This window comes from Trematomus bernacchii, unplaced genomic scaffold (genome assembly GCF_902827165.1).
Source record: "Trematomus bernacchii unplaced genomic scaffold, fTreBer1.1, whole genome shotgun sequence".
Lineage (NCBI taxonomy): Eukaryota > Metazoa > Chordata > Actinopteri > Perciformes > Nototheniidae > Trematomus > Trematomus bernacchii.
Window position 1 is genome coordinate 15,701,904 of NW_022988043.1, and position 14,005 is coordinate 15,715,908.

General features: G+C 39.9%; 1 protein-coding gene across 1 annotated transcript in view; it reads left to right on the top strand.

Annotated features, from left to right (window-relative positions):
- The window catches only part of LOC117472591 (coiled-coil domain-containing protein 60-like), a 70,864-nt gene that overhangs the window by 2,968 nt on the left and 53,891 nt on the right, over nucleotides 1–14,005 (top strand). The window contains exons 2-4 of the mRNA XM_034117889.1: nucleotides 3,132–3,208; nucleotides 10,779–10,949; nucleotides 11,975–12,109. Coding sequence (XP_033973780.1) covers nucleotides 3,132–3,208; nucleotides 10,779–10,949; nucleotides 11,975–12,109 — 383 coding nt within the window. The remainder of the gene's footprint in view (nucleotides 1–3,131; nucleotides 3,209–10,778; nucleotides 10,950–11,974; nucleotides 12,110–14,005) is intronic.

The following is a 14,005-nucleotide window of genomic DNA, read 5'->3' on the forward strand; positions in this document are numbered from 1 at the left end:
GTATGCATCTTTATGGGTGTGAGGTAAAATTTGTTGATACATTTAAAGTTTGCTTCTTTGATTTTATTGCTTGTGAATGGAAAATGTATTCTTTCACAAATATTGAGCCAAGTAGTTTCATCTATCTGCATCCCTAAGTCCTTTTCCCAGATCTTTTTTAAAGTTAGAAAGGATGACTGAGCTCTTTTAGAAGGAGTTTTTCTGATTCACTTTTGTATGGGAACATGCATTTTCTGTTTGCATTCACATACAGCATCATAGGCTGAGGTCTATATTCTCTGTGTCCAAGTAGCAGAGAGAGAACAACAGTGTCCCGGTATGACTCAAAAGAGATTTGCAGCAAATGAGCTCATCCATCAGCAGAAGCGTGTGTGTGGACAAGGGGATGATGAGGGTGAGGAGGAAGATGAAGAGAGACGGTGGGGCGGAGCAGGGGGCTGTGAAATGTGACGGCAGTGGCATTTCCATGCTCTCCGGCACCTGCTTTTGTCCTTTGGATGTTGCAGCTTGAAGACCTGAGCTCGGCCTGGTCCTTGTCGAGTCCATCTGAAGCTTTGCCATTACTCTGAAGAAAGTCATGACATTTAGAGGAGTCACATTTTTACCTGCTTTAACCACCAGCAAGTCAGCATTTACTCCCTGGAACAGATTGTTTTGTATCTCTGTTATGCTGTTCCAACCTCTCAATGAAGAAATGTCATATTAAAAGGGAGTGAAATATTCAAACGCAAGACATGTTAGCATGGTGGTGCCATAATTAAATATATTCAAGAATGCTTGTGCACATTTAACCCAAATTGCAGCCAAATATATTTCTTATTTTTAGAAAGTTTGGGATCTCCCTGGAATACAAATATATATAAGTGCTCTGTGAGTTTAAACAGAGCTTGACTGAACATAATTATTTTTGTCCCAACTGACCTACGAGGGGCTCGGTGCAGTTAAGGTTAATTGTGCATGGCTACTAATTTTCAAGGCCTTTGAAGATGAAGAAGACACAAGATTGATCTGGAACAACAGATGGCTGGCCTTTAAGTCATTGATCTGTGGTCAGAGTTTAAGAGGTGGCTTGATTAAAAGGTGTACTAGATGTCATCAGTAAGGAATACTTTCTTGGGTAGGCATTTTTAGTAACGTTGTAATAGCCAGATGCTGCAAAGACATAAACATTTAACTTTAATTGCAAATTAGGAACACTTATAGGGTAATTTGTGTTTAAAAAAACAAGCTTGACTTCTAGATTCAGGCTCACTCCCAATTCATGTACTGAATGTGTCAAGCCATACCATTTTAATAGCCCATATGTGGACCACAATGATGGCAGTTTTAGCTCTCAATATTATAGTAATTTTTGACAAGATTTGGTTCTTCATAAAAAGGTAGACAAAAAATGTTTTTAACGGCCGAAATGACAAGTGTCGCTTAGCTAGACTCTAGAACAGTGGTTCTCAACTGGTGGATCGCGACCCAAAAGTGGATCGAGGACCCGTTTCGAGTGGGTTGCAGATGTGTGAGTGAAAAAAAAAAAAATAGGTCAAACTTTTATTTTGAAGGCCCGATTTCCTAACACTGTGCATGCAGTAGGCGTTGGACTGGAAGTACTGGAGACCATAAACGGTTTTGAAAACTTCTGTCACGTAGTGATCATCTTCTCAATAAAACATCTTTGCTGATGTTTTTTCGAGTCTTCTGGCCAATCAGAATCAAGATTGTTGCCGGAAGTCTCCACGGAGAATAACTTTGAGGTATAACTATTCTTTATACATCCATGGGTACAACTTCAGATACAAATGAACACATAATGAAATATGACCCCCGGTTTGATGATTGACAGGTCACAGAACAATGGGGGCTATCTACCCTTACCCACAATTTAAAGTAATTCACACAGACTATCTCCTCTTTGCTCTTCTCTCTGTGAGGAGCAGCAAGTTCAGCTGTCAGAACTAAGTGAAAAACAAACAATGGCATAAAATATTATTAATTTGTCGGGTAGCAATAGATTTATTTATTTTCTTCTCGGAGTGTACCAGAATGCGTAGTTGATATGTTAGTAATCCCCCCAGACCCCCCTTCTGGGGGTTGGGTTTTCAGCATGTGTGCCTTTTTATGTTATACAGTTCAGCTTTGATTCCATCATCTCATTAAACCTTTTTTAAAAGCATACTTTAGTTCTGTGAAGGGATATAAGGGATTTATGTACTTCACTTTAATTAACATTGTATGCTGAAAAGCGTATATATTACAGCACGATTTTTTGTTGAATAGATTTGAGTGGTTCAACATTTCGGGTCGCGTTCTATTGACAAAGGAAAAAGTGGGTCCCAAGGCCTGACCAGTTGAGAACCACTGCTCTAGAGAGTCTAGCTGCTAGAGCTAGCCAGCAATGTAAGCTAGCATTAGCTCTGCAAATTAGTTGATACGCAGTCTCCGGCTGACTCTTTAAGTTTCAGCTTAATGGTTTTAAAACAGTCTTGTAAATGAAGTCTCAAATATGTACTCGATTGATATAAAGGCCTACATTATAGCCTACCAGGCTAAAAGACTGGGGCTAAAGCTGGGTGTCAAAAATGTAGCATTGTCATTTCTCGCCAGGTGATCTGTGTAGAAGACAAAACATACATTTCTGTTCTTGTTTGCAAGTAAAGAGAACATTGGAAATGAAGAATGTTAAAAATGAACACCTAGTCCAAGCCAATGCCTCCCTGCATTATTTTTGATGATCTATTCATTGGCGTCTACAGATGACCTACCATAGATAGTCCACTAAGCCATTAACGGCAACCCTCCAGATTCCACAGGAGGAAGTAAGGTGACTGATAATCTTCGAGCCCACATTTATACTCCTCACACACCCTCATCCAATTTAAATCGTTGAAAACATCAGTTTATCTTACAGAAGGAGGTTTTTTTACCCTTTGCAGTTAATTATGTAAAGATGAATTGCCTGATTAACTGTCATTTCCAAAAGCGATGTCATAGAGACACAATCTTTACTCCTGGCCTTCTGCCCAATTTCATGGGTGAAAAATTGCTCTGAGCTCCAGAGCTACTCGTACGAAAAAAAGATAATAGCTGGCTGCTAGTCCTTTTGTTTTTACGTCTTTGTTTTTGTGCACTTTCTTTTCCAGAGATGGCCAGTTTGTCTTACGCAGGCTGGAAAGAGAGCTGATATCGTTTCCCTGAGGAAGCATCTGGGCCACACCAGGTGAGAGTTGATCTGTGAGTGATAAGCAAATATGGAACAAATGACCCCTTCTGTTGATACAAATATGTGGTGTCTAGCTGAGTTTTCCTGGGGGAGGACTGCAAAAGCAGCATATGGAAAAATTCACATTTAAAAATAACATACCTCTTAAAAAAAGGTTTCAGTTCTTGTGTGTCCTGCAGGGGAGGAGTCCTGGCAATGAAAAAGCGCTGGCATTTGGTCCGATGTGTGTGTGTGTGTGTGTGCGTGTATTTGTGTGTGCAACCCACCACCCCACTAGAGACAACATCCCCTGGGGGCTCCAAGGGTACTTCCAACCAGCTGACATTTCTGACGGCCTCTGATAGAGCCTAGAGTGTTGAATTATTCATACAGGTGTTATGGGGAAAGGTTGCTATTTTCACAGGAGATACCAACCCCCAGATGAATTATGGCAGTTTGTCCCTGCATGTGAATAAAGTACTAATGATTTGGGTCTGTGATGCCTTTAAGGACAAATGGCAGCCCATTTTACTTTCAGCTCTCATGTCTAAAGCCTGTACGTCTCAATGCTCTTCTGGCAATCTTACACTTAATCAGCAAGCTTTAATTGTTTTCAGCTCGGACAGGTCGAAACATTTGACACAAAGTGGTCTGTTTTTTAGCACTCAATATTTCATTTTGATGAATTAAAATCATGAAATATGATTATCAACATTGTCTTTTCTCACCACAGTAATGGCACTAAAGGGTCAGTTCAACCTAAGAACAAAAAATTAATTGTGTCCCCTTTTAGTGTGTTTAGCTAAGGAGGAAACTAATGATCTTAACCTGTTAACCTGTTAAGCCCTGAGCCTGTTTTTCAGGTCTCAGGCTCGAAAATGACATTCCCAGAACAAATGACCATATCTTCCCTTCTAAAAGGGTTAAATTAATAATCTTTTTCCTCAAAGTAATGACAAACCTGTGAGTTGGATGTAAAAAAGTCAGAATCAATATAGATGTTTTTTATTTTAAAGAAAATTCAGATTTTACATAGTAAAAAACTGTAAATTATAGTGACATTCGTATAATTCAGTGATAATGTGGGTACCCATCGACTCTGTGTCACCTCACGATGTGAATCGATGTCGATTTTTCAAAAAGAAACCCACAATGCTAACACTGAGCCTCTGAATTAGCAACGAGCAAAAAATGCTAACAGATTACTGCACCGAAAATCACTCGCAAAACCTTATTATTTATCTTTTCTCCACATCCATGACATCGTTTCACATCGTGAGGTGACACAGAATCGAAGGGTACCCTCATTATCACTCAATTATACGAAATCGCGACGTTATAAACAAAAACAGACATCAAAACATGTGGCGCTAGGTAGCTAAAAATGCTAACATGGTTACCTTGTCTCTGTAGTCTGCTCCAAAGTGGTCTTCAATGGCATTAAAAAGATAAAAACGCTGCTGAAGTTAATCCATAGGTTAATCCAATGTGTCTGTGTCCCTTTGAAATGATTTCTGATAATCCATGAGCAATAAAACGGATGATCCATGCTTTTCCGTTTCTAGATGTCAGAGCTAGAGTGTAGTTTCACTCTCATGCAAAACTACATGCGCAAAGCCCCCACATTTTTGTTTTACAACGAGTGTGTGTGGGGGGATCCCCCTTCGATTCTATTGGCTCTAACGGTCAGAAAGAGGTGTCAACCATCAAAATCGACAAAGGGGGGCCAGAGATATGGAAAAAAACCCATTTCCACCCAAATCACCTCAGAGATGGAGTCTTTTTGCTAAACCTCTCTAAAAAGGTCAAATGTCACTTGTGTTGCATCAATCTTGATACAGGGTACTTATTATATGTTGTACTTTGGATTCCTAAAGCTTTTAGTCTACCTTACCATCATCCAAGGGTAGTTTTCACTATAAGTAAAAAATAAGTTTTGGACGGACACTATAATTTACAGTTTTTTACTATGTAAAATCTGAATTTTCTTTAAAATAAAAAACATCTATATTGTTCTGACTTTTCTACATCCAACTCACAGGTTTATCATTACTTTGAGAAAAAAGATTATTAATTTAACCCTTTTAGAAGGGAAGATATGGTCATTTGTTCTGGGAATATCATTTTCGAGCCTGAGACCTGAAAAACAGGCTCAGGGCTTAACAGGTTAAGAGTTACTGGTGGGTTTTTTAAGCTTTATACCTCTTTTTCACCAAAATTAGCACTTTCTGTTCAGCTTTTTGAAACACAGGAAAATCATTGATGAAGATCGAGAATCAGAGCTTTAGTGTCTTCCATTTTTAAGTGAAGACTACGATATACTTAATAATTAGATATGAGAATAGTTTTGATGATCTACTCCAACTCTCTGCAAGAAAGCAAGTGGACGTAGTTTCAATATTCAAACAAAGTAATTGAACAACTTGTCTTGCATGGTACTGTCACAGCTCTATTATTGAATTCTATTCACTCTTTAAGCTATACAGCTCACACAAACCATACGCAACTAATACGATTATCAAATATGGGTTTAGTATCAGTTTTGTTGGACATGGATGTTTGACAGACAATCATTTTTGTTTGCTGGCTGGCAGGTTTTAAGCTACAGATCAGAGCCACATGAATACATTGGATGCTGACAGCTGATTAAGAAGCCCCAGAAAACAGGCTGTACATTTTTCCATGGAGTTATGGTACTTGGACAGTACTTATATGCTGTGTAGCACATGGATCTGCTTGGAAAGAAACACTAAATTCATTAATATATCATTTTGTTTACTGTATAAGACCTTTAAAGGTAGACTGTTAAACCATCAGTTCACAAGGTTTATTTAATTCCTAGAAACAATAATAGTACTTTAAGTGCGGTCTGCAAACAAAGTTTTAAAGAGGAGGATTTGATCACAACTTCTCTGAGAGGTGGTATATGTATGATAACACTTTGTGACATCCAGATATAGAACATAATGTATCCTGACAAGGGAAAATAATTCCCCTTGTCAGGATCTTCATTAATTCCATTCATGTCAAAAGGAGTAAGGATGAGTGGTGTGGAAAAAAAACATTGGAGCTCTTTGACTTAAAGGTGAGGTAGGTAATTTTGGAGAAACCAGCTCAAGTGCGCTAGAATTTGAAAATACACAGCCGGAACAAATCTGCCACTTCCTTACAGAGCCCCTCCTCCAACACACACGAACGTGCACATGACCAATGGGGACACGAGATAAGTTTGTGCACAGATGGAAGGCTGACAGGCAGGTAGGCCATCCAGTTATTTTAGCCGGGCCGGCTAAAATGATTGGTCGTGCTTTTTACAGTACTACGGCTTCCACAGATGACATTTTTTTATGGATTTGTTGTCAAAGCACTTAAGATATTCATTGCTATCGGGATGTTAAGAGCATTCCATGGAATATAACAAAAAGTGTATCTCGAGCCGGTTTCTCAAACTTACCTACCCCACCTTTAAGGGCCAGCTGTAGCTCAGGAGTTTGAGCATGTCATCCACCAATAAGAATATCGACATTCTGATCCCCGTCTCTATATAAATGCAAGTCCATTAACAGAATTCTGAAAAAAATATCACTATCCTTAGATTAAAAACACAGAAATATCAGAAAAACTGGTTCAGGGTGTCTAATAATGTATTGCAAATGGCCCTAATCCTCCGTAGGACGGGGATTTGTCACATAATGGAGGTAATCCCAAAAACACATACACAGCTGTAATAATTGTCTCCTTTTGAAGATGAGGTGGAAATTAGGACACATTTAAAGATTTTGCACCACAACTGTCATGTTATTTACAGGATGTCTAAGGATCTGTATGGATCTTGGTAATGCTTTCATGGCTTTAACCAGTCCTTATGCATGCATTGAGTAATTTCTGTCACAATATGGAGGTGAACTGTGGTTCTCCTTGAAATGGTCTGATGTGAAAATAACATCAGGGTCCAGTTTGATTTCTTATTTCTTGCTGTTTCTTTCCTGTTCTGTTTCAGTAGACGCTACAAAGCTTAATCAGCGTTTTGGCTCGTACCCTTGCCTGTGGCAGTCTGTCACGTATGACTGTGCCATCTTGTGTTGTCGTGGCCTGCCATTTGTCTCTGGCGATGTTGACACGAAACATCCCACGCTGTCTTGTCAACACTGCTGCGAATCCTGTTTCTCAACACGTTGCAGATGACAGATAATACCTTCCATTCTTCTGCTAGAGTTATAATTAGGATTTAATTATTAAATGTGTTTGAAATTCCTTAATGTCATGCTGCAGTCGCTTGTGCATCATACCCTGCGAAATCCAGGCTTGAATCATAACTCATGCTTCAAAAATGCACCTGTGCGATTATGACACACGGACATCTTAGTTGGTCTAATCACTGTATGGATTCCTAACCACCACAAACCCTATCTCTTTTTGTTGCCTGGCAACAAGCTGCCATCCAAAAAAAAAAAACGTCCCCCCCTCTACCAACACCCTCCCTCAATGCACAAATGTGGACATTTTTTAAATCAATTTTTAACCACCGTTCAAGCCTCCGTTCCAAGCGCCGTCGTCTTTAATGAGCTTTTCAAGCCAGCCCGATTTGTGGTCATGATTCACTCTCACAAAAGAAGAACAACTTGTTATTGACTGGGAAGACAGACGGTGGTGATGAGAAAAGGCATAATGGGGTTTCACTTCAGAGCTTCTTGGCTTTCAAACACAAAAGTTTCATTGTGTGTTTGCGTATTGACACTGCTTCTCCTCCATGCCTTTTATTTTCTTGTCACACCAAATACTGCAGCCTTCCATTGACTCGGCCGCTTTATTCTCTCTGCTGCTTTCCCTCTCGGCCCCTTTCTTCCCCTTTAGCACATTATTATTTAGCTTTCATGTTACATTCAGGCTTAGCCGGTGCTGTTGCACAAACATTTGTTTATGTGGTGCATCAAACACAATCAAAAAGACACCCACTAGCCTGCCATTAAGAATATATTAATCAATTAAAATAACAACCTTATATGAACTAAAGTGAAAGAGCCACTTGAGTACAGAGTGCTAACAAAATGAGTCACGTCTGAGGCAAGGTCACCAAGCAACCTCCCCCTCTATTGGCAGCCGGCAGCTACTCTGGGGAAAAACTTTTTTGCACATTTGAAGCTACGAGTCATTAGCGATGCTGATAGAAACACACTTTAATTAAGACTGCTGCATTTTGGACTTAGATGTCACATCTGAAGATTAATAAGTAATATCAGGGGTGTGGTGGTATGCAAATAGAACAGACATGCCTCCGAGCTAAACTGGTGCACTCTGTGTATCGCCAAACTGAGCCAAATTAGCATGCTGCAGTACAAGTGCTCTGTGCCCCCCTCCTAGGCTGAAGTGCTTGGCTCTACTTGTGGGCAAAATATTACCAGCCAGCTGCTCGCTAGATAACAAAATAAGAAGTGGAGCAGAAGAGGATTGGAACATATGCAGGCATATGTGCCGTTTGTGCTTTATCCTCGCAAAAGTTCCACTTGGCCTTTAACAGAAAGGTTACGAGAGTAACTATGGTCACCGTGCCTCAGACCCCTCACTTTACTACTTTTGCAAAACTTTGTATTTTGTAACCTTGATTCCTATTTCATATATTGATTTAGTAGATACTGGGTTCCAATACGTATGTGCCTACTGCAATACACTCAAGATGTTGTTCCTGCTTGAGCTTCTGCATTTTCAGGCTCTTCGACCAAGAGGACTAGAGACAGTTAAAGGCTCACTCAACTTGCATACATCTTTTCAAATACGTCTCTAATACAATGGTGGGAAAATGCTTCTGCAAAGATTTTTTCATTGCATTATTACAAATGGCCACTGAAACACATTTGCAGCCAAGCTTAATGGAAGTTAAAAGTTCCCTATTATGCTTTTTGGGGTTTTCCTTCCCTGTAGTGTGTAGTATAGGTTTGTGTGCATGTAAATGGGCTGCAAAGGCAACAATCCCCTCCAACACATTGCACGTGATAGGCTAAGGGGCCGGACATCTCTAAGTGTTTGACCAATCACAACAGAGCCGTCAAGCTAACCAATCAGAGCAGACTGGGCTCTGGTTTCAGACAGAGGGTGAAAAGAGGTGCTGCAGCACAGGCAGTATGAGAACAATAAAGACATTTTTAAACATTAAAGCATGTTAACGTGTCCCAGTAAAGGCACAAGATATAAATATGGAACTTGAACATTAGCATAATAGGGCCCCTTTAAAACAAGGGAGAAACACAGGGTTTGATAATGGGGTTTAACACATGTAACTGAACCTGCGATGCATGATCAAATATGCTAAACATAAAGGATTGGTGCTGTCTGACAGTCGTAACTTTTTGGGTACTCTTGAATTGATGAAAGCTGATACCCAATAGAAGGCTTTCAATTTGAAAGCATTGGTTTATGGGTACACCAATATATCTCAGTCTGTATCAAGTACACTCTGAACTTCACTTCAGACTGTAGTATGAGTTAACTAAGTGTAACTCAATATAAGATATATACATAGAAGTATACATATGAATATACTATACCTATTGTTTGCAGATACCGTACAGTATGTGTCTTGTTGCATGTTGTAGTAGCATGATGAGTAAAAACCCACAAATTACCAATTCATCACAACATTTTTCACATGTGACCTTTGTAAAGGGGCTCGCACTGTTAGTTTTATAATTACAGTTGGCTGGAAATGACAATTTCATTGAAACTACATAAACATTCATATTTAATTATTACCTATTCTGTAGAATTTGGTTTTATTATCACACTGAAATGCCCTGGTCTTCCAACATTGGTAACATCTATGTAAAACGAACCAGAGCCTTTTTTACATTTTAAATCACATCCCTGTAATATCCCTTTGAATCTCAGTTGATTCAAACAATAAAACATCGTACTCCCATCTTAACTCTCCACTCCAGCTCAGCACAGAGAGCTTCGTCGCAGAGTGAACTTTGACCTGGTTTTCCTCTGCCTCCTTCACTCACTAGAAGGCGATGTAAAATGATTAAGAAACACTGAAGTGTGTTAGCTCAGCCGCTCCACTGACAAAGCCATCACGACAGTTGCTTCTAAGCAGCCTCTTTTAATTTTCCACTGCAGCATTAATGCAAAGGTAATTACGCGTGCAGTATGAGAAAAACAAGCAAACAGTATTTGAGGAAAGGTTATGGTTGAAAGCTAAACCTCTATAATTAAGTCATTAATCTGGCCAGATGTAACACGTTTCTCCCATAATGCTCTAGTTAGGTGTCATTTGTGCCTGCCTGCAGCTTTGGTGTGCTCTGATTTGCATGATTTACAGTGCACTTTGTGTATGTGTGTGCACGTGCGTACATGCATGCTCGATGGATGTGAGGGATTATTGTAAAGTCACGTGAGCACGTCTGACCGTAACTCATGGGCTGTGATGGTTTTTTGTTTGTCTGACAGGATATTAATGTGTGGGACTGGCATTTGTTCTCTCTGCGATTTTATCTGTCATTTTGATTCCTGGAAAGTGAACATTTATCATCATTAAAGCGTGACGGTGCTGCCCTGTATTTATGACTCCCGCTCCTGTCTCCATGCTTTGCAGGCGTTTGGCGTCGGCAATTAAGCGAGGCCAGAGCTACTTCCACCTCCTGCAGAAAGAGGAGCAGGAGAAGCAGGAGGAAGATGAGAGGCAGCGGATGAGGAGGGAGGAGCAGCTGAGAACAGAGCCACGACCTCCCAGTTTCTCCTCCGACTCCGACAGCGATTCAGAGGGGTGAGCTCACATCAGCTCAGTGTATTTTCATATTTCTTGCAGTTTCACTCATTGGCGCAGTTTATCTCTTTTTAGACCACCTTAGATGCACTAACAATGTGTCAAATGACAAAAGAAATGTGCTCCTTATGACAATCAAGTTTAAAGGGGCCCTATTAAGCTCATTTTCAGGTTCATATTTATATTTTGTGCCTCCACTGTGAAATGCTTCCATGCTTTAATGTTCAAAAAGCTCTTTATTTTTCTCATACTGCCTGTGCTGCAGCACCTCTTTTCACCCTCTGTCTAAAACCAGAGCCCTGTCTGCTCTCATTGGTTAGCTGACTGGCTCTGTTGTGATTGGTCAACTGCTTAGAGATCTCCCATCCCTTAGCCTATCACGTACAATGTGTTGAAGCGCTAGCCAATAGAAGCGCGAGTTTAACATAGTGATCAGTATTTTACAGAATTAAACAAAGGAATCTAATGGAGGCGTTTCAGGCAGGGTGGGAGAGAATCTCCCTCTGGAGGGAACTTTGGGATTTTAACCTTTGCAGACCATTTACAAGCACAGAAATCTATATAGCACACTACATGAAAGGGAAACCCCCAAAAAGCATAATAGGGCTTCTTTGACCAAATCACTCGCCTCACATGTTTTGTAGCCATATATGAATTTCATTGGAGATTTATACAGTCCAATTATGATCTCCTATTATCATGGTCAGATATAGATTATAAAAAAAGATGTGTTTCAAGATCCAAGTTCTTTATTACCATATGCACAACAACTACTTGAAGCTGAACAGTAGTATTGCAAATGAATAAACTAGGTTAAACAGGAATAGATTTAACTTCATAATGAAAGGTAACGTGTATATATATATCCAGAGATGTCAACAGGAATGAAAAGCTAATATAGCTAATGTATATCAGTAAAGGCTAATTGAAGTCATCCTTAGTTGATGGTACCAGTTTAAAATAACTCGTCACATCATCCATATGTTCACATGGTTCTAACAGCACTGTATGTCTGCTGCGTTCAGGTGGCCTCTGCTTACAGAATCCAGCTGTTCAGGTGTGACTGTAGCGTGGCCGCGCAGGAAGAAGATCCAGTCAGCGCGACCTTTCACCCCCCTCCATCACTCTCTCAGCTCCCCTCTGCTGAGTGAAGCACCGAGGTAAGGTTTACTGTTCACTGCACGGCCTGTTTACTTAACCAAGATGGTGGCCTTTATATGAGATGCATATATGTGCGAGTGTTTTATTCTACTTAAGGTTAGAAGCTGCCCGAGCAGTTTAAGAGCAGCACCACACACACAGTAAAAAGAGACGTGAGAAACACAGCCGCCTCCTTTTCGTCCAACTATAAGTCGATAGCCTTCAGGTTAACAGTGCTTATACAATGTTGTGCTATACTTCACCATATGCAGTTCATAGGTGGAGTTACTGTAGTGTAGATGTAGCTGGAAACTGGAGCTGTTTGCTGTTTATACTCCACAAATAACTCTTAAAGTTAGTCTTAAACCAGAAAATAAATGTCTAGGCTTTGACCTATACAAATAAATAGTTTGTGGGATCAAATCATTTAAAAAAGACGCATTTAATTACCCATGGTCATTCAGTGCCTCTTATAGAGGGGTGCAGTTATGGCGTAGGCCAGACTCAGAAGTTAGCATAGCAAATGGGTCCCTCGATAAAAAGCAATGGGATTTGGAATTCGGTAAATTGAAGAATATAAGCTCTGTGGCCATCACACATTTATGATACTCAACATGTTTGTTCAGCAGGATAATCTCTACATATTAACTCTACTTTGTGATTTTTTAAGCGTTAATGCAATTGCCAGGGTTTTGTCTAAACCGGGTAACAGGAGCGCTGTGCTATTTTTACCAAAATGTCAATTTCCCCCCTAAAATGTGATGCAGGAAAACAATATCTCTGTTAGTCTAAAACTGTATAATTACTACCGTCAGAAGGCCTAGACAGCTTTGTTTTTACGGAGCTCCGACGTCACGTTGTTGGTTACATCCGCAGCGCCATCTTGTTTAAGGCCGTCATGTTCTCTCGAGAATTGATAAATCATATATACCAGATCAGCGCCACAGTATTGCCCCCATATTATATTTTTATAGAAAAACCTCTGCAAACCACAAGTAAAAAGCTAACGCTAGGCTATAAACGACTGCATCACCACCGCAGACTTGTGTCAGCGTTATTTAGTCACTTGTTTGCAACCGCCGTTTTTATGACACATAAACACTTCGAACATCCCCCTGTGGAGTGATTACTGGCACATTTTATGTCGTATAACAAAATATCAAAATCTCTTCAGCTTGTGTTAACCACAGACCTTATTTCAGGCTTCTAACCACACACACATTCAAAAAACCTTTGACTTTGAGACAAGGGAACAGGAAGTGGTGAAATGCTGTGTTATTTCTGGGTCCTAGGAGTCATAACTGCACCACTCCATTATAATTTAGCATAAAAAGGTATCTTATTATTGATTATCATTGTCAAATGTTCAAATCAGGGCCTAGGTTTTGTTGCATTTTCTAAGAATCCCTGTACAGCAGTAAAGAGAAAGTTGAAATGTTGAAAAGGATTTGATTTTAAGGAGTCACTGCACTTTTTCCAGCCTCTCCTGTCTGCTGGTGTTCATCCGTGTGATTCATGTCAAACAGATGTGTTATTACACCTCAGCAAACATCAAACACAGAAAAACAAACAGGCGGATACCTGAATATTTAATGCCAAACATCTGAAATTGACAGATATTCGTGATGCTTTTATTTTCTATTGCTTTCATATGGCAGGATCCTTTGATGCTGTGTGAACCGGAGCTAACCTTTCGGAAAAACGCGTCAGAACAAGTTTTTTTCTGGTAAATCTGCCTCAGCTGTTGGCTGCCAATATACACACTGAAGTCTGGTTCACAAAAGCAACATTTAGTTTCTGCTCTGCGAGTGTTATGCACTGCTTTGATCTTGTATGCAAGATTTGATGGCAATGCTCCCTACAATCCACAAGTACCGGCTTCTAACAAAAGTTAAATACAGAATCTATCACACTTT